Raw genomic sequence first — 23,427 nt, 5'->3', positions numbered from 1 at the left:
TCAATTAGACAGGGGAGAAGAGCTAAGAGAGGAGGCGAGAGAGATTAACAAGAAGGATCTTCCTACAAGCAACTACCACAAGCCCCAAAGCTCTCTCTCCCATCTTCCTCTCTACAATGGTTATGTGCTGTACCCAAGACCTTATTCAAGGAGGTAATTAGTAAATATTTTGAAATTCTGTGTTTGTGTGCTGTCTTCCCTTGTTTTCCCTATATTTCTCTTTTCCCAATAAACTCTTTTGAATATTTAGAGAGTTGATTTCATTGATTCAAAAAAAAGGGAATTTATTACAATCTTCCCCACATGGTTGCAGTTATCCCCTGGGTTTCAGCACCTTCCTTTTGATTTACCTAAAGCTCATCTGAAGGCAAAAGTCTGTGGTAGAAGGGCAAGGCTCCCAAGTAGAAAGAGGTCAGGAAGTTCAGCTGGTCTGATGGCTGCTACAGTAATTTTTTTTGCTGGATATCCCTGGGGAACAGATATCTGCCAGGAAGGTTCTAAATTTTCTTCCCTCCTGGCTTGCAACACCATCAGCGGAGATTGCCAGCCCCACAGCTCCAGAGGAAAAGCTGCAATACTATCTCTGCCATGTTTCTGCTGGAACAGCAGCCGAGCTGGAGGTTAATTGGCTCCACTGCTCAAGACCCCCAAGAGGAATGGCATCCTGGGAACATGGGCACAGCGCAACGGGTCTCAGTCCAAATTCTGAGAAGGTAAAGCTGTCTTATTTGTGCTTTATATAAATGTTATTTGTCTGTCCTTTCTGCATTGAGATTAGTAGTCAGAGTGGTTCATTTTCAAAAAGGAAGTAAAACACACTTTCAGTATGTTCTAATGACTTGTCCTGTCCATGTGTACTTAAGCTACTTCTTTGAAGAAGAAATATATTTTGCAGGACTCGAAGATAATGATTATATTATATTAGGCCAGCGCTGACAAATATGGTTTGAAAAGACAAATCAGATTACGAAAAAAAGAGTCTATGTCGGAAGGGCAAAATTGATATAGAAAGCAATTAATTTGGGGGGGGTGCTTTTGGAGTCTCCGTTTAAAATGAGGAAAGAAATACAAACAGGGTTACTTGAACACTGCAGCCAATCTGATTAAATTGCTGGCTTTACACTTACATGGTTTTCTAATGCTCAGCTTACAAAATAGAGTGGAACGTGCTTCTAACTAAATGAGCTGAAGATCACAGAAGCAAGCATCTTCCCTTCATCAAAAAATTTGCAAGACATCCAACTTACCTGAAGTTCAGCCAGGTTGACCTGATAATCATATTCGCATTCCTCTTTAAATCTTCCTTGCAGTAATAGCTTTTTAAATTAAGAATCCAAATTTTGCCCACACATGATGCCCACCTGCCTAGCACTTTTGAGCGATAGACAGAACGTCAATCTTTTTCACCCACATTAGCAATCATCTGTGAAATGTAACTACTGTATTATTAAAGTCTACTAGCCTTCTATTTAACAGTGATTTAGAAACTACCAATTCCAAATTTGAAAAGTGTGATTGCCCAATAAATATCTGGATAATTTAACTTTGTATTTTAGTCTTTAATAAGAAGAGTTTCATTTATAAAAATAGTACATTGAAAGCTTTGATACACAGAGCTTTGTGCTTTTCTAAATCCTTTTGACTGTATAAATAATAAAGCTTCTCATCATAGTTCATGAAAAAAATGCTGATTTCTCCTGGTGAGACACAGTATCAAGAGGGTCCATGATTCCTTCTAGATCTAGGACAGGGAACTGCACCTGTTTTTCGAACCATCTGGCTACCATGAGAAGCTGCAGCTCATGGAAAGCACGGCCAATAAATTGCAGTCCAATCGGTAAGCCTTTTCCTGAGAGGGCTGAAGGAACACTTACAGCTGGCAGCCCTGAAAGACAAACAAACCTTCCTTTGCATTGTTGGATAAGAACATACAGTACAATAGTAAAATCAAAGCAAAAGCATCTCTCTCGCGCTGTTTCTCTCAAGGCAAATATTTAATCTAGCTTTGTAGCTTCTCAAACTATAATTAACTAACCACATTTTTAAAAAACAACCTCCACTCCTTCTTAAAACATTCCTTTTCTTTTATAGGCATTGCTAACCACTCATAAAGGTTAGATATTTAAATATAATGATTTAACTCCAGATTTTCAGTGTCATAGAATGAATATGGACGATTGATGTAAACTGCCCTTTACTGAGGCATGAGCAAGGTTTCATCATCCAAAAGTTCAAATGCCCTTCCTAACCATTCATAATTATGCCCCTTAGATGAGAGTTCAAAATATACTGAATGTAATTTCTCATTCACGATCCATTAAGTCCTGTTTCGATAAATTAACATAAAAAATCACCTGAAAATGTTTGGATTTTGTTTCCACGTGGGCTTCATCACAACAAATTACCCATTTATTAAGCAGAGCTAGAATTTACTAAATGGGTAAATTCAGCTTAAACCAATCACTTATCTATTTGCCCATACTTACTAATTTAGACAATCCGTTTAATTATAGATACTCAAAGACACAATCATACATAGATCAAGCTTTGGCAAAGTATTGGTGTAACCAAATACCACTGTTGTCCTTGATACAATCCACATATCGCTCCAAAACTCCTCATGGCATAAGCATCACTACCTATTTCCTCCCTCCCTCTTGTTTTGGATTTTTAATTGTTTTGCCTGATCAAGATTATTTGAAAAATTGGAAAAGCAAACATTATTTTGCAAACTTTCAGTTGACCTAATATAGGGATCTACTTAAGCTCGGAGGCATGCCGATTGGCACTGCTTTGAAAAGCTTTTGGGCCTTTTACAAATGGAAGGCACCGATATCAAGGTTAATCACATCTATTGTGCTGCCATTTACAGTGTCATGATGGGAAACTCTATAGTGAATACATTTTTTTAAAGGACCAGGTTGGAAACTTCCATAGTATTGCATAAAGACAACTGCTGTCTGAAACTGATTAATTCAAGAAATAAAGAGTATCTTTAAAACAGTTTTATAAAATTCTACTTTTTTTACCAGCCATGTTGGCAGCCTGAGTGAAGATATCATCTTGTGCACTGCGAGTCCTGTTGTCTTCCTTGATGAATTCGTGATATGACATAGCCTGGTTCAAGGTAGTTGGGGTGAGCAGAATATCCACACCAGAACGGAAGAGTTTTGCAAAATCAGTGGCTATGAGTCTTCTCACTTTCTGAGCTTTGATGAAATAATTGTCATAATTCCTAAGGGTAGGGGGAGGAAGTCCCATAAGAATCAGAAATGTAAAGTGAGTCATTATTCTAGTTTTCCAGCTAGCTAGGCAAGTGGTAGGTAGCTATAAATTGAAGCAGGACATTCGTTTTTCTGAAGCTATTGCTAAAACAAAATCATGAGTCAACACATTGTGATACGGACCTCAACTTGTCAATAGGGCAGCATTCCTTTTAACGCACAGTCTGAAAAGTGAAGTTTATTGCTAAAGATAGACATAAAATACTGTAACAAGCACTGCATCAACTGCAGAGGTAAGTAATATTTTACTGTACTTTGATATATAGTTCTGAACCTTAACCTGTAGCACATGTTTCTCTCAACTATGGTGCCACATATATTCTATTTTTCCAGCTAGCTAGCGGACTATCTCCTTCAACTTCTGGACCTTCTCCATACTGGTGCCCCCTAGATACTTTCATATTGCAGTTCCCCAAATCCCTAACTAATAGGACATCCCCAGATCTTGGACTATTAGATGATTTCTATCATTATCAGGCCATCTCTAACCATCTGGCATCACTCATCTATGCAGCTGAGCCCTATACATGAAAGAGAACATGTTACTGAACTTCAGCTCCCAGCAATGATCACTATTAGCTCTGCTTACTAGTGATGCTGGAAGTTACACTTTAGTAATATCTGGAGGACTGCAAGTTCTTTATTAAAAGAATGGGTGAACTTAGGGGATTAGGAACTACATGCATCCCTCTTTAAAGATATAAAATAACTTTTTGGATATAAATTTTAATTCAACTGAAGATTCCTTTTATTCAGTCACCTTAATGGAGCTGCAAGGGAAGGACTTAGTAATGTTAGAGTTCCCTTAACAAATAAAACAAGTTCTTATCAAAGAGGGAACAAAGGGAAGAAAAAAACAAAATGACCTACTGGATTATGCAGAATTTTAGAATATAAGCATTTTGGCATGTATTACTTCAAAAACCAAATCAGCAATCATAATATTGCTTTAACAAAATGAAAAAATCTGGGCACCATGAGTAATTTCTCCCTTAACTGAACAACAAATAAAATGCTGGCTTTGTAAGTTTGAGCTTTAAAATGTGCCGAACTTACTGTTTTAGCAAGAAGTAGTTCCCTGATAGAATTCTTCCCCTTACAACATCATTAAAACCTTCCCGGCGTGTTGCTGCAATCAAAGCTTCTGTGGACTGATCAGCACTGCTGCGATGTCCTGACGGAGAAGCAATCAGCAGTTGATAAATACATCCCCAAACCATTCAAAGCTATTGCAACTATATGATCCCATTCAGCATAAAAGGCTGTCAAAGACTGATACTCTTATACTTCGTCAACCCAAAAGCTAAACTTTTCACGTGGGTTTAACAGCTGCCATCTGATGTTTAGAAAACCTGAGCTGAACCTTCTTCACCAAACATTCCTGGGCCAAAAAGGATGGTACAAAGAGACCAAAATCCTCCCCGAAAGACATCTAGAATGTTACCTTTTTATGTCTGTTTCTTTTTCCTGATTCTTGCAGAAGAAGGAAAATGATGGAGAGAGCTACAATTAAGTGTAATTCCCATTTATACCTTACCTAGAAAGCTATAGTTAATATACTGAAACAAGCCAGGATGCTTATGCCAACTTTAAACCAGGATTTGAAATCCAGGCTTGTCTAGAACTTTGGTTCCTACTTTGTTTTTCCACATAGACAAAAAGAAATGTGAAATAAATGAACAAGAAATAGGCTTAATCATATTTTGGTTTAATCCAAATGTGATCATCAAATTAAATTTAATTTCCATAGCCCTGTTCAAAAATGTAAATCATGAAAATAATTCTCAAATAATTCAATATACAACCCTTAAAAAAGTATAAAAGAGCTCTACATATACTAGGACTCCATATTTTATCACATGACAATCACTGTGCTATTTCGTAAACATTTAGAATTTAGTATGCCAAAAATTAGAACACCATAAAGCATCAAGCAAACAATGGTTTTGTAACATCAATTGTGCAATGCAGTGTTTTATAAATTGAAATAAATATTTTGAATTCAAACAATATTTCCTAGCTTTGTCATTCTTCTCTTCAGTCTACTGTTGGGAACAGGAATCTGATGGTCAAGGTGTTGAATTGACAGTATTTCAGTGCTCAGAAAACTTAAGAAGCACGAGGGAAAATGATATCAAGCAGAATGATTTTCATTGATCTAGAAGTGCAAAGTTGCTTCAATAACACTGTATTCCCTCATCAGTTAGCCTTGAGTACAGGATCACAGCTGAGCTGAATAGTCTATGTAGTTTTTGTTGCAATCAGATCATTCCTCAAAGGACACAGATTAGACAACATTTCCCTCAAAACAAAAACATGCTTCCAAAAACATAATAAAGAAATTTCCACCATTCATTAAGCCTCAATTAAATCCAGTGAGAGACTTTTCTTGATCTAAAAAGTCTTTGGCACAGACTTAGTCCTTATAATTAAACATTTATTTAATTATTGGTTCAGAGTTGGCTCACTCTTGATAAGTTGTGCGTTTCCCTGGAACTTATTAGTGGATCCTCATTTATTTAATTATCCTCATGCTACGTGATATGATTCACAGACAGGTGTACATAAAAAGCTCAAACATTTCTTTTCATGCAGGTTGATAAATTTAAACACATTTGGCTTTCAGTCTGAATGCAGAATGGTCTACTATTGCAGCTTGCTACAGTTGAAACTTCTCAAGTTAGCAGGGCCTAACTAGGTTATTGGCCCAGTTCTAAATATTCTCTATTTTTATGCCTAAGTGAGATAGTCCAAGACAGGTTACCACAGAGCATTTCTTCTCTAATCCTATTGTATCGTGGTACCGCTTTTCTCCTAACTTCTGAGGCCATTATTTCCAATTATTTCTGTCACTGCTGAGTACCAAATTATCAGAAAATCCATGATCAGAATTATTTTTATATCAGGCTCACTTAAACAAAAAGAGATTGCAGTACAGCTTCCTGGAACAGGATCTGCCTCTGTCTCAGAACATTACTCACATTAATAAAATGTTTCAGTACAAGAGTAAGGAGATGTAGGTTCTTCCTGCTGAAATGTTTAACTTTCCTGCATTATCAACCACAATCTGATTTTATTCACTGTTGACTCTAAGACTCAACCAATCTTTGAACTTCCACAAAAGGCATTTCATGACAACTTTTTGCACATGACAGAATGATTCAAGTTGAGTGGACTAGGGAATACTTAATCAAGAATTATTATTAAATTTTTGCAGGAAAATATGTTCCTCTTTCAAAAAATGTAACACAAGACTGACAAAGATGCTTTCAGTTCTTCAGTTCTTCTCAATTCTGACAAAGTAGATTGACTGCTTGTCAGCACTGGATTTTAGTAAATGCATAATGTGGACCGGCATTATCTACATTATGACATGATAGCTGTTTCTCTTACCTGGTTCATACACTTTTTTGGGGGTTTGGAATTGTACTTGACTCTTGGCAACTACAAGGCATGTCTTTGCCATTGTGTCTTTTCTAGGGGTAAGAGAGAGTGACTGGCCCAAGGTCACCCAGCTGGTAGGCCAAAGGAATGACTAGAACTTGGGTTCTCTGTTCATAGTCCTTTAATCACTAGACCAAACTGGCTCTCTCACATACCATACTAAGCCATGATATTATTGATTTGACTTTGGTTTACTGTGTTGTGTGTAACTGGCTATTTTTGTTTATAAATAATGGTTTAGGGCTTATACATTGTGTGAATGCAACCACTGCCACATTGCTGTACCTGGCAAGCTTCCTTAGGATTAGGCAGATGAACAAGTCATTAGAAGAAAGAAGGTTGCAAATGAAGGCATGGCCTAGAACTCATATTTTACAGGGCCCGATACTGCCAAATAAATTCTCAACTGAAGAACCAACATTCTTTATAATATACTATCCTTTGCTATCAAGAGTTTTACTACATAGACCTTGGTTGAAAATACAGTAAATGTGAATATTTAAGAGACGGCTTAATATTCCATGGAAAGAAGGCTTACCATACTCCAGACCATCAAATCGAGCCATATTAGAAGCTACATCAGCTGCACATAACACATGGTAACAGACAATGGAATAGGCAGTGTGGGGCAGGCTCACTTCCATCACTTTAGCCCCAGCTTTCTCAAAGAGGTCAGCTGCCCTGGACCACACAGCTAGAATTTCACTAGATAATCCCGCTGCGCTGTATTCCTTGGAAGGAGGGGAGAGGAGGACAAAGCAGAATGTTATGTACAACCAGCAGCATTTCACAGGGTTCGTCTGATCTGATGATGTCAAAAATACTCAAGGGGATTGTGGGATGACAATGCAAGCTCCTCTGTGGGACCGAGAGTGAAATTTCTCTCTGGATTATATTCTGCATTAGGGACTGTTTTCTATACAGGGCAGCTAAGATGTGTCTGAGTCTGGCCCTTAGTCTGATATTAAACTGCAGCCTACCTCAGAGTCAACTTATTTTTGTGAAATGACTGGGAAATGCTGGGATAAGATGGGTAATAGCTCTTGCTCAGGGAACAAGAATGATGATGAGGTTAAGTAATAGCAATTGTCATTATAAGTATGGAATGAATGACAAACAGTGCTAAGAATTTGTTCTAGGACATTTTATAAGCCCCGATGTAAATTAAAAAGCTTTAGAAGAGTATACATCTTCTAAACTGTGGTTTTACTCACAGTTACTCATGCCCTGGTCACCTCTGGAATGGTTTATTGTAACGTGTTCTACAGGGGGCTGCCCTTGAAGAGTATGGGGAAGCTTCAGCTGGTGCAGAATGCAGCTGCATGGACTGTTATGCATGCCCCTAGGATGGTGCACATTACACCTCTGTTCTGAGCTGCACTGGTTGCCAGTCTGCTTCTAGGTGCTGGTTTTGACCCTACACAAGCCCATATTTGAGGGACTGCCTCTTCCCTGTTACATCTACCCATCCCATCAGGTTGAGCAGGAGGGGTATGCTGCAGGTCCCATCTACTAAGGAGTTACATCTGGTGGGACTCAGGTGGCATGCCTTTTCTGCTGTGGCCCCCGCCCTATGGCAGGTCATTCTCCCTGAGGTGAGATTGGGCCCATCCCTAGTTGCCTTCTGGAAGGCCCTCAAGATGTGGTTTTTCCATCAACCTTGGGGATCCCCTGGTGAGCCGGCAAGACGATAATGTGATGTTAAGGGATGGTTGCCTCTCCCGCCGTCTTGAGTTTTTATCTTTTCTGTTTTTCTGTTTTTACTTAGTGTTTTATGATGTTTATTGTTTTTATGTATTGTATACTGCCCAGTCAGGTTTTGTGAGATGGGCAGCTATATAAATTTGTTAAACAAATAAATACATGCTAACTAGAAACAGTAGAAATTTACAAAGCATTTAATATTAAATTAGGTTCTTCTGTTAGACGATTATCAGGCCCAGTGCCAGCCTCTTAATTTGTTGTAACAGATAACTCTGAAGAAAATTACATTTATTCTGTAGAAGTAATAATAGCAAATACATGCTATACAGAAGTAAGCTGTCATTTCAGCTATGTTCCTTATTTCATCAAATAAGGAATATGTTTTTAACAACAGCCAATGCCACGCTCATTAATTCCACATGGTTTTCTTTCTGTAACAGTACAGTGAATTCTTTTTAACAGCATTCATCAATCTAGACACTCTCCAGGTATACAGACTCCAGTTCCCATCATTCTCAGCAATTACCATGTGGCTGGAGATTCTGGAGATAGAATTCTGGAGGTGGTATTCTCTAGGTCTGGAGTGCCCTTGGAGAAATCTATATTTATAAATTTAAAAAAACCCTAATTTCAATTCTCAATTCATTTAAGTAGTGAATGGAAAAGTTATAAATCATAGGCTTTGGTCTTATATCCAGAATTACCTAAAAAAATAAACAGCAGTTCTGAATACCAAAGTTTTGGTTTTGAAATACAGATTTTTTTTTAAGGAAAAAAAAACATTTTGAAAGAAAAATGCCACATGTTTTCTTTATATTTTTCTTGACCACACTGGCTTGTATCCCTTCAGAAGGCAGAAAGATATTTGGAGTTATCTCAATACAATTATTCAAAGATTTCACAGTCCTCTCCAAAGTATTTGGGTGGCAGACATGCAGTACATATTCTTTGTTCCTGAAATATGAGATGGTCATATGACTCTCCCGACACTGTGGACTACAACTTCCAGCATCCATCACCATTGCCAGTAGTGCCTGATGCTGCTGGGAACTTTAGTAATATTTGGAGACACATCTGCCATAAAGGGGGAAAAAAGCCCAAATTTCACTTTCATTTCAGCAAATGATGCTGAATCAGTACAGACGATCAGCACAAAACTGGATACCAAATAATAATACATTCAATGTTGTATTCCTTAAATTAGGAATGGAGAACCTGTGTTAGGGAATTCCCATTAAACTCCCACCACCCTTTACTATTCATCACCTTAACTGAGGCCAGCAGAAGCTTCAGGGCTTGGAGAGGCACAGGTTTTCTATCTTTTATACTGGCTTTATTACCTTTGTAGGCGGAAAACATGAATCAAAGGTAGCAGGATATGCTCACATTTTAATTTTAGTAGACTCATAATCATACACCAGTTTACCTTAGGTACCCCAATGCAAAAATTCTTCATGTCTATCAAGTTAGGTAGCTGAAATGGACAAAAGGGGTCTTGCACTGTGGTTGAATCTTTTGGGTCATGCCCACCAAGGACACCTGAAAGAAATGGAACGGCACATGAGATAACAAGAAAAGGAGACCTGGTGAACTAAACTAGTTTGGGACAAATGCCTAAGGAAATATATAATTGTTGTACCTAACATAGCAGCTGCATCATCAACACATCTGGTTAAAATGCCTGGCACATCCATCGAGTTCACAAGCGGAATGAGACCATAGCGGGAAATGAGGCCATAGGTGGGCTTCAGACCGACAACGCCGCAGAGGGAGGCTGGATTTCGTGTGGAACCTCCTGTATCAGATCCCAGAGCCCTGTGATTGAGTAACAAAACATGGGAATCAGAAGCAAACACAAAACTGCATCCCATTAGGTTCTCCTTTTCTATCTGTTTCTGAAAGCCATTTTAGAATGAACGAATGAATGAACAAATGAATGAATGAATTTTCCTTCTATTTAACTCCTGGTGACTTCATGGAGTTTTCTAAACAACAGTACACAGGTGCTTTACCACTGCCTTCTTCTAGGACATATATATATTTTATTTTCATTGCACCCTGCTGCTCTGAAATTTACTGATGGCCTCCTATCCAAGAGCTAACTATGCCTGACCTGGCAAGACTGCCCAGGTATTGCCATCTGCTGAGGCTGAAATAGACAAGATACACTTAAAATGTGTTGTGTCCAATAAATAATTTTTAGATTATGCATTGGACCATTCATCTTTCAGCTAACAGAAGAGGCATACTTGCATTCCAATTTATCTTCAATTTCATTATAATTTGGCCTTATTCTCCTATGTATCTCAGTTCATTTGTACAATTTTAGAAATATACAATACATTCTTAAAAATAAAAACTGAACTAACTGTAAACCATATTGTGGTCCCTTTACTATTTTCAGGCCTTAAACAAGAGATTGTAAAGCTGGATTTAAAAGAAAAGCATAATGCATAAGAAAGCAAATGATAAATAATTTTGTCTAAATTATACCTATACCATTGGGATTTACAGAAATTGTTAGGATTTATGGGAACTGTAGTCCAGTGCAAAACTAATCTAGTGAAGGCATCCTCCTCGTGAAATGACGGATCAGAAGCAATTTTTTCTATCTATAATCCCTACTTAGCAAGAAGAAATTAAGCAATGCGGCTATGTCAGTACTGTAGTAAAAGTCTCTCCTCATTTTCAGATCACTCAATATGGTTCAACTCAATGCCACTAGAAGGGACCATCTAAAAACTATGTATTAAAGGCTCTGAGTGGCTTGGAAAAAGAGCATGCTACAAATATATCACACAATAAAGGCTACCTAAATTTCACTTATATATAAGAATAACGTTGTTCTAAATCAACACTCAACTCTTCAGAAATAATATATAGTGAACCCAGTCAAGCCAAAATTGAACAGTTAGAAGCCATTCTGATTTAGAGAGAAGTTGAGATAGAAGTTACCGTGTGCTTAGATCTTAATAATGAGAACCAGATAAACTTCAAACCTAGGTGTCATTATTAGCTTTTTAAAAAACATAATTAATTTCATCATAGATAGGAAATTTAGAATAAATACAAGGTTTGAAGAGCGTTAGTATGGACTATTCTATTCAAAAACCAAGATACAATGGTATTTTGCTATAAGGGATGAAATATTACAGATTAACCTGAATCAAAATTCCCTCTCATTTTTGTGGGGTTGAACTATTGGAGTTATTGTTGATCCCATAGTACATTTCAAAGAAAACATTTTTTTATTTCCTCCTCTGATCATATATAATTTTTTCAAAGCAACATAAAGTACTCAGATTTAGAGGACAGAAAATATTCAGAATACTATTTAAGATGGTATTTGGAACATAAGACTGGACCTATTCCATCACTATGTTCTCTTTCTCAATTCCTGTCCATACACAATAGATTCTGCATCCCTAACACAGTACCTGAGACCAACTATCTGCTCACTAATATGTTCCTTGGTGCCCATCGTTCTCTCTGCTGAGATGATCTTATTTAGATTATTTTAGTGAAAAAGAGAATGGAAGTTAGCATGTCACAAAGCAAAGCACAGTACAAGAATCAAACATAAGTTGTATTTCCAACAATGCCTCCATGAACCCCGCAAGAATTCCTAGAAAATAGAAAATAAGGTGGAAGATGATTACAACCCAAGCCTTCTGTTGCCTTTGGATAAACCGGTCTTATGTGACTGGTCATCTGTATCAATCATTTTGTGAGAGTACCCACGACACACTCTTGTAATTCTAAATGCGTCTATTAGCCAAAAAAGGTTGGTGATCCCTAGAAAAAATGGAAAGAACTTGAAACAGTATTTGAGCAGGACGCAATGCACTGCTGATACTAATCGAACATTTAGCTCTGCCATTATGATGTTTAAATTCAGCATTCTAAAATCCCCTTACGCAAAGCATGTGAATGATGATACCGCAGCAGCACTGCCGCCAGAGCTCCCTCCCGTTATCAGCCAGCTGGCATCCTCAGGTTGAGCACAGGATGTTGGTGCACATTTTCCTTTGTACTGTCTTGAGTAACTCCAGGGGTTTCGAACTGGCCCAAATGCCCCATCTGTACTTCCAGACCTAAGATGAGCAAGCCAAAAGGAAATTTTAAGAACGAATTATGAATGAACAAGTGGGCCATGTTTTGCCTTTTAAGAACATTTAAAACCTGCTCTAGAACAGAATCATATAGCTCAGTCAGTGGTCACATGTTGATGGTACAGAATCAAGGGCTTCATTAAAATTTAACCAACTGGAAGCCCTTCAAAATAATTTGCTTCCACCTCATGAAATCCATAATAGAGTTCTTGATTATTGTATGAGTCCAGCCATTGTGACTTGTAAACCATGACTTGTGGCTTAACATTTGTGAAAATCCAGCCAATTATGTCTTATTCAGCAAATCATGGTTTGAACCCATCTAGGGTATCCTGAATCTAGATTGTGGAGCTTTTTCTGTAGCCATTAACATCCTTTAGTGTTCAAGATCATTGTATCTGCTGCTAAGCAGAATAGTTTCCAGTCACAGAACAGAACCCTCACTGGATAAATATTACATTTTGGCCACTAAGCTAAACAAACATTGTGTTCAATACTGGGCCTTTGCAAGACAGCTTAAATCTGAGGAAGAGTTTTGCTTCATGGAGGCAACATGATTCTCTTCAAAGCAGAGGCAATGGGATTGGCTTGACGAAGTACTTGTGTCATTTCAAGGCTTCCCCATATCTCTCACCCCTGACACTTACAAAAGTCAGAAAGAGGCTTCTGGGCAGCTGATGCGCCTATGCAGAAGCCTGTTCCAGCTTTGCGAGGTACTGCTGGAGAAGGCTGTGAGGAGATCCCCCCCACCCTGTCCAGCCACACAAAAACCAGAGGCACATTTTACCAAAGCAGCTTAGGAGTCTTCCTGCAGCATGTGCCTTTGTGCCATGGAGCATGTGTAAAATCTAGAAGAGGTTTCTGGACAGCTTTAGCAAGTTCCAGAGGACACTGACAATGGGCTGCAAAGCTGAGCAACTGAAGTGACAGAGACACATCTCTTTCCTCTTAAAAGGAGACAGACATGTGCTTCACAACTCAGTCTCATTTGATCAAAAATCAGGAGTCCGACAACTTCTTTTCAGACTAATGCATTTTATTAAGGCCCATAAGCTTTCATGAGCTACATCTATCATCAGATTTGAGAGAGTGGCTAAAGTGATCTAGGATTTAAACCGGGACAATGTGGGTAGGGGAAGGGAGGGAAGATGAGGTGGTTATGTAGATATTTCTATGTGAGACAGATCACAAGTAATTAATTAACCACTGTAATCTGTTAAAAATCCATTGTTTGTTAGACCTTCAGAGATAGCCATTTGATATAGGTAAGTTCAGTCATCTCACACACAACTGTGTTGGCAAAGTTTCTTTTTTTCAAGATGGCTACTTTGAGATTTGTAATGAAATGTCCTCGGAGGCTAATGTGACTTGCTATTACTTTGCCTTTGTTTTGTGTCCTGATATCAAACTTGTGTTTGACGTTCTTTTGTGCAAAATCTGGCCTAGAAGATACCATGTTAAAAGCTGTACCTTTTCTTCTGGAGATACATAAATGTACTTTAAAATGTCATGCAATCACCCAAAATGATAAACATAAGAGTTCTTGCACTGAAGTCATCTCCTCTCTTATCAGCTCTTCTTCGAAACACAGTTTCTTAAATGTGTGGAGGATTACTGTATTCTGTATATTCTCATTTACTCACAAGATCCAATTATTATAAACCATTAAAACTTTCTTTAACAATAACATTGTATGAACAGATAATATAAGGTATAATTTGTTTGCTTAATTGCAAAATGACTGCCATAAGCCCTGTCAGTGCCCTGCTCAACAGTCAACTACCTCTTTCCTCTCTCAAACCCTCTCCTTCTCTCCAGGTTCCCCTCACTTTCAGTTGGCCTACCTTATAATGAAATAGCCAATTTCACTTGCTTTATCGCCATACCAGCAACCAACCACCTTATCACAGGGGATGCACCTCTCTAATCACCACTGAAGCCAAACGCCCCTTGCAGATCTGCACATCAGCCCTTGTAGATATACCTTTGGCATGATCCAGGTCTCTCACTAGGTTCTTTAGGCAGCTAGGCAGTGAACCTAGGCCTGAAGTCATAATCATATTGGTGACAGTGGCCAGTGAATTTCTCCCGGGGATCCACTTTACCAGGTTGTTGTTCTTGGGATAAAATGAAAGGAGATCCCCATGTAAATTGCCTTGAGCTCCTGGAGAAATGGCAGCATATAAATCTAACACATGATAAATACATACATACATTTTCAATATGATTAAATAGACAGGCGAGAATCTGTCTGCCCAACATCGGCATAAGGGGAGCTGGTCTGATCCATGTAAGCTTCTAAGCCATCATCATGACTTTGGCAACTAAGCAGAAATATTGAACACTGAAGGCCTTGGAACAATGAAGCTGAATTATATTTAATTCAACTTACCCCATAGCAAATTCATCTAGATTTGTTTTTCCAAGCAGCACAGCTCCTTGATCCAGCAATTTCTGAACTACTGTTGCATTGTATGGGGGGATATAACCTGAAAAATGTAAATACTAGATTGGCTAAGGACTCTATCTTTTAATAATTAAGACTGTTTTACCATTGTGGCTGCATTTTATTAATCTATCTGATTATCACTCTTCAGTCAAGAAATCCCAAGGTGGTTCATAATGATAAACTATAAAATCAGTATCAATAGAAGAGAATATGTGTAGCTCAGGGTTGAACTGCGGAGCCCTTGGGGTTCTCTGAGCTTGGCTGTTTTCTTGCAGACGTTTCGTTACCTGGCTAAGGTAACATCCTCAGTGCTAGAATGGGCTGGGGTTTGCTCTCTGTTTATATACAGTAGCTACTGTATATAAACAGAGAGCAAACCCCACTCCATTCTAGCACTGAAGATGTTGCCTAGCAGGGCAACGAAATGTATAAAATCAGTGTTGTACTTTGAACTACTTCCCACATCACACGAACAAATTTCTGCTTTTACAATGGAACCTTCCTCTCCTCTTCTTCCTACAAAACACAGATGGGGAGAGGTTGCGAAAAGGGATTCAATTCTGCTGGTGGAGCTATTCCATACGCAGGCAGATGCCACTGATACTTACAAGGCCTGCAGTAACAACCACATAACAGCAGCAAGTTTTTGTCTGGAACAAAAAATATAATTGGAGGAGTCTTTCCAAGCAGACTACACTAGTAAGGCACATGGTTTGCAAGACTCCAGTTTCAATCTGTCATCTTGAGACAGGGACGAAGAAAACTCCTCTCTAAAGCCCAGAGAATCTCTGCCACTCCGCATAGTTAATACTGGTTAGGTTAACTAATCTACCTCAATGGCAGGCAGCTTTCTATGTTCCCATGTTTCTACACAAAAAAGCTTTTACCCTCAAGAGCCACTCTTGCCAGTGGCATCAGGAAATCAGCAATTTCGTTCCAAATTAGATGGTACTGGGACTTAATTGCTTGGTATCCTGCTGTTAATGGAGATCTCCATTTCCTGCTTACCTACTGACCATGCTGATCAGTTGAAGACTGGAAAATTTGTCTGGAACTCCCCAAAATTAGAAGGGCTGCATTTTGTGGCCAAATGACAACTAGCAAAGATGTGCATTTTCTTTTTAATTCCACTGGAATTTTTTTCCTACCTTTTTCCATTACATATTCATTCAAAATTTGTAGAAAAATATTATTTTGAATTTGATGAACTTGTGACAAGACTCTGGCACTGCTATCAGAATTATAAAAGGCTTCACAATTAGAGCCCTTTGATTAATGTGAGACAATTGCTCAGTAAGAGACTAAAAATCAGAGATCTAGAGTGTGGGCTTATCTTAAAAAATTCAACTTTACCTTTCAACATCTTGGATGCGCATGTTGTTTCAATACCAGCAGTGCTGAAGTTGTCTTTCACAGCAACAGGAACACCATCTAAATCACCCAGTGGCTGACCTTCATTATGGAAAGTACAAGAATTATTAAATCAGTGTTTAGTCAGAGTTACTTAGGAGTATTTCATATGTAATGGTAAACAAGGATTTTTAAAATACAATATGTTGATTAAGACGTAATGGCTTGATTCATACATCACAGTAAGCCATATTCTTGGGTTTGTATGTCATGCTAAATACAAACAAGACACATCATGGCTTACTGTTGTGTGAACTAGATCTACAACTCTAGGTAAAAATAAAGGTTTAAATTGTTTTGGAATTCCATATTGATACATAGGTCCAAAAATAAATTCTCTCTCTAAGATATATGAGTATCTATGAAAACACAACACCTAATCTAAAAACTGCCTGCTCTCACATGTTAAACTTTTCATGTGGAGTATAACAACATCTAAACCAGCAAATATGTGTGGGTGCTTTACAAACTCAGAAAACCACAGAAAAATAATGTTGCTATAAACAAACAAAACTGAGATTTATCTGTTGTATAAATAAAATAACTCAGTGGAACATTTCTTATGATAATTATTAATTATTTCTCTTGAGGAAAAAATATTATGATCACAGATTATCAATTTTAGGAAAGAACAACTATTTGGTAGACATATCTTACCTTGTCTGTATCTCTCCTCCGATGCCTGAGCTTGTTTTAATGCTATGTCTTCTGTTACTGTTATGTAAGCATTAAGAAACTTGGTAGTTTTTATTAAAGAGAGGCACTTCTGACAAAGCTCTGTTGAACTCACGTGGCCTTTCTTTAGTGCTGCAGAAATCTGAAATGACAATGAAGAAAAAAGGAATGAAACAACTATAACATGAACAGAAAAAGTACTGTAGTAGCTATATGGTGAGAAAAGAACCTATATACCTTGCGATGATTAAAATACATTAAGCACAGCAATAGAGAAAGAAAGGGGAAAAAACAGCTAAAGAAAGAAAAACATCCATATAATATCCATTTAGTATCAATAAAGAATTAATTCAAGCCTTAAATGTATCATAAAATCTAGACCAAATGGAAACGTAATGCTTCATCTTCTCATTTTTAGAACATAAAAATTTTAAAAAATAGGTAACAAATGCATATCCTGAATTCATTCCATAGTACCAGAAGGATAAGTTTCTATTTATGTAAGATTATTCTTTTTGCTGAGCCCCAAGGTCAATAGAACCAAAGCTCTTCATAAACTATATTTTAAGAATAAAGTTTAACATCACATTTACATCTTTAACCTTAACATTTCTTTCCAAGGTTGTATTAACATATGTTACATCTGAAACCAAAACAAAGCTATGGCAGGACAAGACTAAATCATATGAGCTAAACAACTCTCAAATTTCTTGCAATGCCAGCCAAAAAATCTGATGTCCAACCCTTTTTAAATATTCTTTGAGGAGTAGACACAAAATAATATTTTCTGATGAATTAATTTCTTTCTTAAATCACAAGAAATATATTTTATATTTCTTAAAAGCTAGACTACCCAAAACTGGGTATTCCATCTTCATTCCACAGTTCAGATATGTAACTTCATTCTTAAAAAAAAATCCTCATAAAATTGTTAGTTTCATTTGCAGCGCTTGATCCCTCAAGGGTCCTAAGACTGCAGGTATCTCTGAAGTTGCTAAAGCGTTTGGACCATATTAGTCAGTATGTGTTTCATATAGTTATTTATTTAAACAATGTATATGGCATTCATCTCACAAAAGTGACTCTGGGTTGTGTACAAAGCTTAAAAACAATATTACCAAGCAGATTTATATGTCAATCATATTCAGAACACAATCTCTCCAAGTCCTGAAAACAACCATTATAAATCAAGCGATTGAAGGTATTTATTCCTTGTTTGGTCCAGGTACTCCAACAGAACATCTTCTCTACTATCTTCATCTTTAGGTAATTTCACAATGTCAATTTCTCGTGTGAATCTGGATCAAAACTTAACTGCTTACCTATTAATAACGAAACATGTATAGCAGCTTTCATAGGTTGGAAAGGAAGATACCTGCTTAATATACTTGGACCCTAACTAATTTCAGAGAAGTTACATATTTGTAAAGAAGCCCAAAGAGGGCAATATTAAAAAAAAGTTCTTATTTCAGAAAAATATATACAATCTTTATAAACACTTACATGTTTTCATGTATTTATTTCAGTTCTTTGGTCAATTCGTTTTCCTCTTTTAAAAACCATGCTCTGAATGCTTAAATTTGCCTTGCTGTGTAATATGTGATATATATGGAAGCCATTCTTGCTTAAATTTGGTCAGTTTCTATTATGAATATATGCTGTTAATTTTGTCATTACTGCATATTCTCCAAGAGTATTCAGTAAGAGACAAAGAGCATCCTTGACGGGTACCACAATATAACTTGATGGTCAAGAAACAAATCCATTTGTAATTACTTTAGCCATAATGTGAAGATATCAAATTGTAACCCAATCAACAAGACCCAGTGGGGTTCTAGAGAGAGCTTGGAGTTTTCCTTGAGGATCTGTGGGCGGTTCAGCTGAGGCCCTAGTTGCTGCCTGGAATGGGTGGGTGGCTGAGGCCTTGGAGTGTATTGCTCCTATGCAGCCTCTCCAGGTGTGCCGATCCTAGAGTGCACCTTGGTTTACTGAGTAGCTCCAGAAGATGAAGTGCCAGAAGAGACGCCTGGAGTGCCACTGGAGGAAAACTCGAAGTGAGTCTGACCAGGCAAGGGTAAAAGTGCATATTAGGGATTATCTCATAGTGTTAAGGGCAGTATCCTTATTGCGCCTGCTGATAGCCATCCAGCGGTGCTGTTTAGGGTAACTCAGTTCCTATTAAGTAGGGAGGGCCCCTCAGAACATCTATTGGGCCACTGTGAGGATTATTCAAGCTATCTGGTGAATAAAGTTGCTCAGATTTACTTCGACTTGGACTCTGACTAGGCAGAGCAGGCTGAGGTGCCTGGGGCTCAGTCTGGGGGTGTGATCTGGGAAGAGTTTGAGTCAGTGGCTCCTGAGGAAGTGGAGAGGGTTTGCTGTGCTTTCAGCTAGGCTACCTGTCCCCTCCTGGATTGTAAAAGTGGCTAATGGGGTGACACATAGTTAGGTCCATGCCGTGGTGTCAGTCTTTCTTCAAGAGAGGTGGCACCTCCTGCCTTGAAAGAGACAGTGGTGTGCCCCCTTCTCAAGAGGCTGTCCTTGGACCCAATGGTTTTTGACAACTACTGACCAGTCTCCAACTTTCCCTTTTGGGGGAAGGTTATTAAGAAAGTAGCCAGTCTGTGGTCAATGAGAACCCTGGAGGAAATGGACTATCTAGACCCATTTCAGTTGGGTTTCAGGCTGGGATTTAGTACTGAGACTTAGTTGCACTTATCGATAACCTGTGGTGGAGCCAGGATGGCAATGGAGCATCCAGCCTTGTGCTCCTTGATCTCTCTTCAGCTTTCAATACCATCAATTACAGTATTTTTCTGCCCCAGATCCATGTGTTGGGGATTGGGGGCACTGTTTTATGGTGGTTCTCTTCCTTTCTCTGGGACCAGTTCCACTTGGTATTGGTTGGGGAGGAGAGATCAATCCCCAGGCCCCTCCTACGTAGGGTGCCGCAGAGATCTACTCTGTCTCCTGGGTGAGGTCATCTGCCAGTTTGGAGTTTGGTATCATCAGTATGATGATGATACCTAATTGCATATTTCAACCCTGGGGCAGCCAAGTAAGGTGGCCAAGGTTCTGACCCAGTGCCTTTAGGCTGTGAGGGTTTGGATGAGGAGAAACTGTATCTGACAATCCTAACAAAACCAAGTACCTATGAGTGTCTGAACTGCCCAGATCTGGAGATATTCCATCTCTGATCTTGAATGGAGTTGTACTTCCCACTTCAAGGTTGGTACACAAACTGGGGGTCTTCCTGGACTTACAGCTCCTGCTTGAAGAACGGCTGTCAGCTGTGTCTAGGAAGCCCTTTGCACAACTCCATCTGGTGCACCAGTTGCACCCTTTTCTAGAACAGAGGGTCCTTCAGACAGTCACTCATGCCTTAATCACCTTGTGGCCTGACTACTGCAATACTCTCTGCATGAGGCTGCCCTTGAAGACCATCCAAAAGCTTAAACTGGTCCAGAATGTGGCAGCGCAAACAGTAATGGGCATGCCTCAGTATGCCCACGTAGCACCTCTGCTTTGCGAGATGTGCTAGTTGCTAATTTGCTTCTGGGTGTGATTCAAGATGCTGTTTGTTACCTATAAAGCCCTATATGGCATAGGGCCTTGTTACTTGAGGGACTACCTGCCCCCATAACATCTGCCTGATTTGATCCTGCATGGCTGCATGAAACTCCAGATTCCTTTGATTAAACAATGTCATCTCTCAGGACCCTGGAAGTGCACCTTCTCTGTAGCAGTGCATGTCCTCTGGAACAAAGTTCCCCCCAAGATCTGGATGGCCCCCACTCTGCTGTTATTTAGAACAGCCGTGAAGGCCTAGCTTTGTGAAGGCTTTGGCAAGGGACGGTGAGATGTCTCTCTTCATCACACTTGTCATCTTTTTCCCTTTATTTTTTTATGTTTTACTGTAATTACTTTGATTGTTGTGAGCTGCCCAGAGTCTTTGAGAGTTGGGTGGCATACAAGTTTAACACATTATTATTATTATCTTCTTCTTAGACCACACTTCATAAACTCAGTCTGAACCATAACAAAGCCCTTTTCAAACTCCAATGAGACTAAAATAGCCAGCTCTAATTTATCTGTTGCAATCTCCAAAATATCAGTTGACAAATGGATATTATCAGACACTTGTCTATTTTTTTATCAGTCCAGATCAAAATAAATAAATTATCAATGATATTACATTCTGTAGCTTCTTGGCTCATGCTGCAGTCAACATTTTAGTTTCCATGGTAAGCAAAGATACTGGTCTATAACTGGCATATCTGACAGAGTCTTTCTCAGGCTTTAATTTTACTACAATACAGGCCACACAAAATGATGGAGGGAATATAGAATGATCAAATGATTGATTGTAAACCTCTAACACTACAGAGGTTTACAATTATTTATAAATACTTCTACAAGACTTCTATACAAATCCTAAACAATTCAACTGGAAATCTATCAGGTTCAGGAGCTTTCCTCAGTTTCATAGATTGTATTGTGTCTATAATTTCTTGAAATGTCAGGCCTTTTTATCTTCCTGAGAGATCTTTTCCATTTTAATATTTCCATTTCAATGAATTTGCTGTTTAGTTGCTGTTGTCTCCAATTTATATACATCAGTATATAACCCCCCCCAATAATGGATAGATTCTGTTTCAATAAATAAATAATCACTATTGGCCTCAATTCCAGATATAAAATTTGGTTTTTGTTTCAACTTGTGAGTCAATAACTTTCCAGCTTTCCAGATTAATACTTCTGATTAATACCTTTCAAAGAATATTCAAATGGTTTTGAATGTGGCAGCCTCTGTTTTTAACTTTAAGTTTTATAAATAGTTGATAGGATTCATCTGTGGAATTTTCAGCATAAGGCAAAAGTGAGTGTTTAACCATCTTTTCCAGCTGTATAAGATTAAAATTTATAAGTCTTTTTCTGCTGAGGCAATAGGAATAAATGATCCACAAATAAATGCATTCCAGAGTATTAACAGAATGGCAGAATCCCCATATTTACTTGTTTGTTTAAAAAAGAATGAATGTATTTTTTGACATATTCCGCAAAAGAAGGCTCTCTTACAAGAGAAGTATTCAAATACGTCCTGGATTGTTCTAGAATAGATTTTTAAAATTTCTCTTGCTTTTGGTGGATCAAATTGTAGACTCAGTAGGCCCCACTGCGATCTTAGCCTAATGCTCCATTTTAACTACAAATACTAATAAATATTCTCAATAAAAATCATAACATCACCATGACGTGGTAGTCTCTGTGTTTGCAAACATGAATATAATATTATCAGTACATTAAGAAAGGCATAATATACCTATAAATGGCACCATCCCATGCATGAAGGGCCTCCTTATATTCAGTGGGGGTTACTTTTATATAAACTGTACAGGTTGCACTCTTATGTAAATATAAATAGATGGTTTATTTTGTGTGGATTTAGTGAGAAACTATGGTACTTGTATCATGCTGATGTAAGTATCAATTAAGCACATGTATCTATTTAAAAATACTGTATGTATGTATGTGTGTGTATGTATGTATATATATGTATATGTATGTATATGTGTGTATGTATATGTATGTGTGTGTGTGTGTGTATATATATATATATGTATGTGTGTATGTGTGTATGTGTGTGTGTGTGTGTGTATATGTATGTATGTATGTATGTATATATATGTGTATATATATATATATATATATATATATATATATAAAATTTTAAAAAAGACTAGTGACATTCATGTTTTTCTTTTGCACTACCAAGATTGCAGGCTGGCCTGTAGAAGTCCGGACGAACTACTAGATAGCAACAGAATCTGAGTTTTCCATATCACTTTGCTGTCATCTAGTGGTCAACTGGATTTCTGCCACCCGCATCCGTTAGCCTAGCTTTACTACAACAGCAACCTAAAAAAAAAAACACCAGAAACACAGTAAACAGAGTACCGCAATGCAATACCGAAAGTACTGAATTCTCTGGATTTTTATCCTTTGCACACTAATTATACTTGGAGCATCGCGGAGAAAGGAATAGCGCCTCCCCCAAACGCAGAAGACGAACCCTGGAGATCTAGAGACAGAAACAACACCGGAGCAGTCAAGAAAGCGACGTACCTCTCGGAGCGACGCGCGCAGCATTTTCCCCGCCATCCCGGGACCGAAGATTCCAAAGGACCCGCAGACCTTCCTCGCCACACGAATCTGTTATCGATGCTATGGGAAGGCACTCATGTGTGCATCCATCTTGGTAAGCATTTCTAACATTGAGATCGCTGATTGGCTCGGAGCTTAAAGCATCAAAGCATGCTGGGTTTGTATTGGTCCAGGCGCCGGAGCC

The 23,427-nt window shown here is 38.3% G+C and overlaps 1 protein-coding gene across 1 annotated transcript; it reads right to left on the bottom strand.

The window, feature by feature from the left end:
* Positions 1-1,536: 1,536 nt before the first annotated feature.
* Positions 1,537-23,343, bottom strand: QRSL1 (glutaminyl-tRNA amidotransferase subunit QRSL1). The gene is made up of 11 exons (XM_007425428.3): positions 23,205-23,343; positions 17,061-17,220; positions 16,347-16,445; positions 14,937-15,033; positions 12,350-12,526; positions 10,072-10,247; positions 9,859-9,971; positions 7,267-7,459; positions 4,341-4,458; positions 3,030-3,235; positions 1,537-1,885 (listed from the first exon to the last, which is right to left on the bottom strand). The coding sequence occupies exons 1-11, from the start codon at positions 23,238-23,240 to the stop codon at positions 1,674-1,676; spliced, it is 1,587 nt and encodes a 528-aa protein (XP_007425490.1). The 5' UTR covers positions 23,241-23,343; the 3' UTR covers positions 1,537-1,673.
* Positions 23,344-23,427: the final 84 nt, after the last annotated feature.

The sequence above is a fragment of the Python bivittatus genome, unplaced genomic scaffold, assembly GCF_059951505.1.
Source record: "Python bivittatus isolate LINGU-HERP-01145 unplaced genomic scaffold, Pbiv_v1 ctg000020_np1212, whole genome shotgun sequence".
NCBI classification, from domain to species: Eukaryota; Metazoa; Chordata; class Lepidosauria; order Squamata; family Pythonidae; genus Python; species Python bivittatus.
The sequence above is the reverse complement of the archived record's forward strand: the minus strand, read 5'-3'. Positions and strand labels throughout refer to the sequence as shown.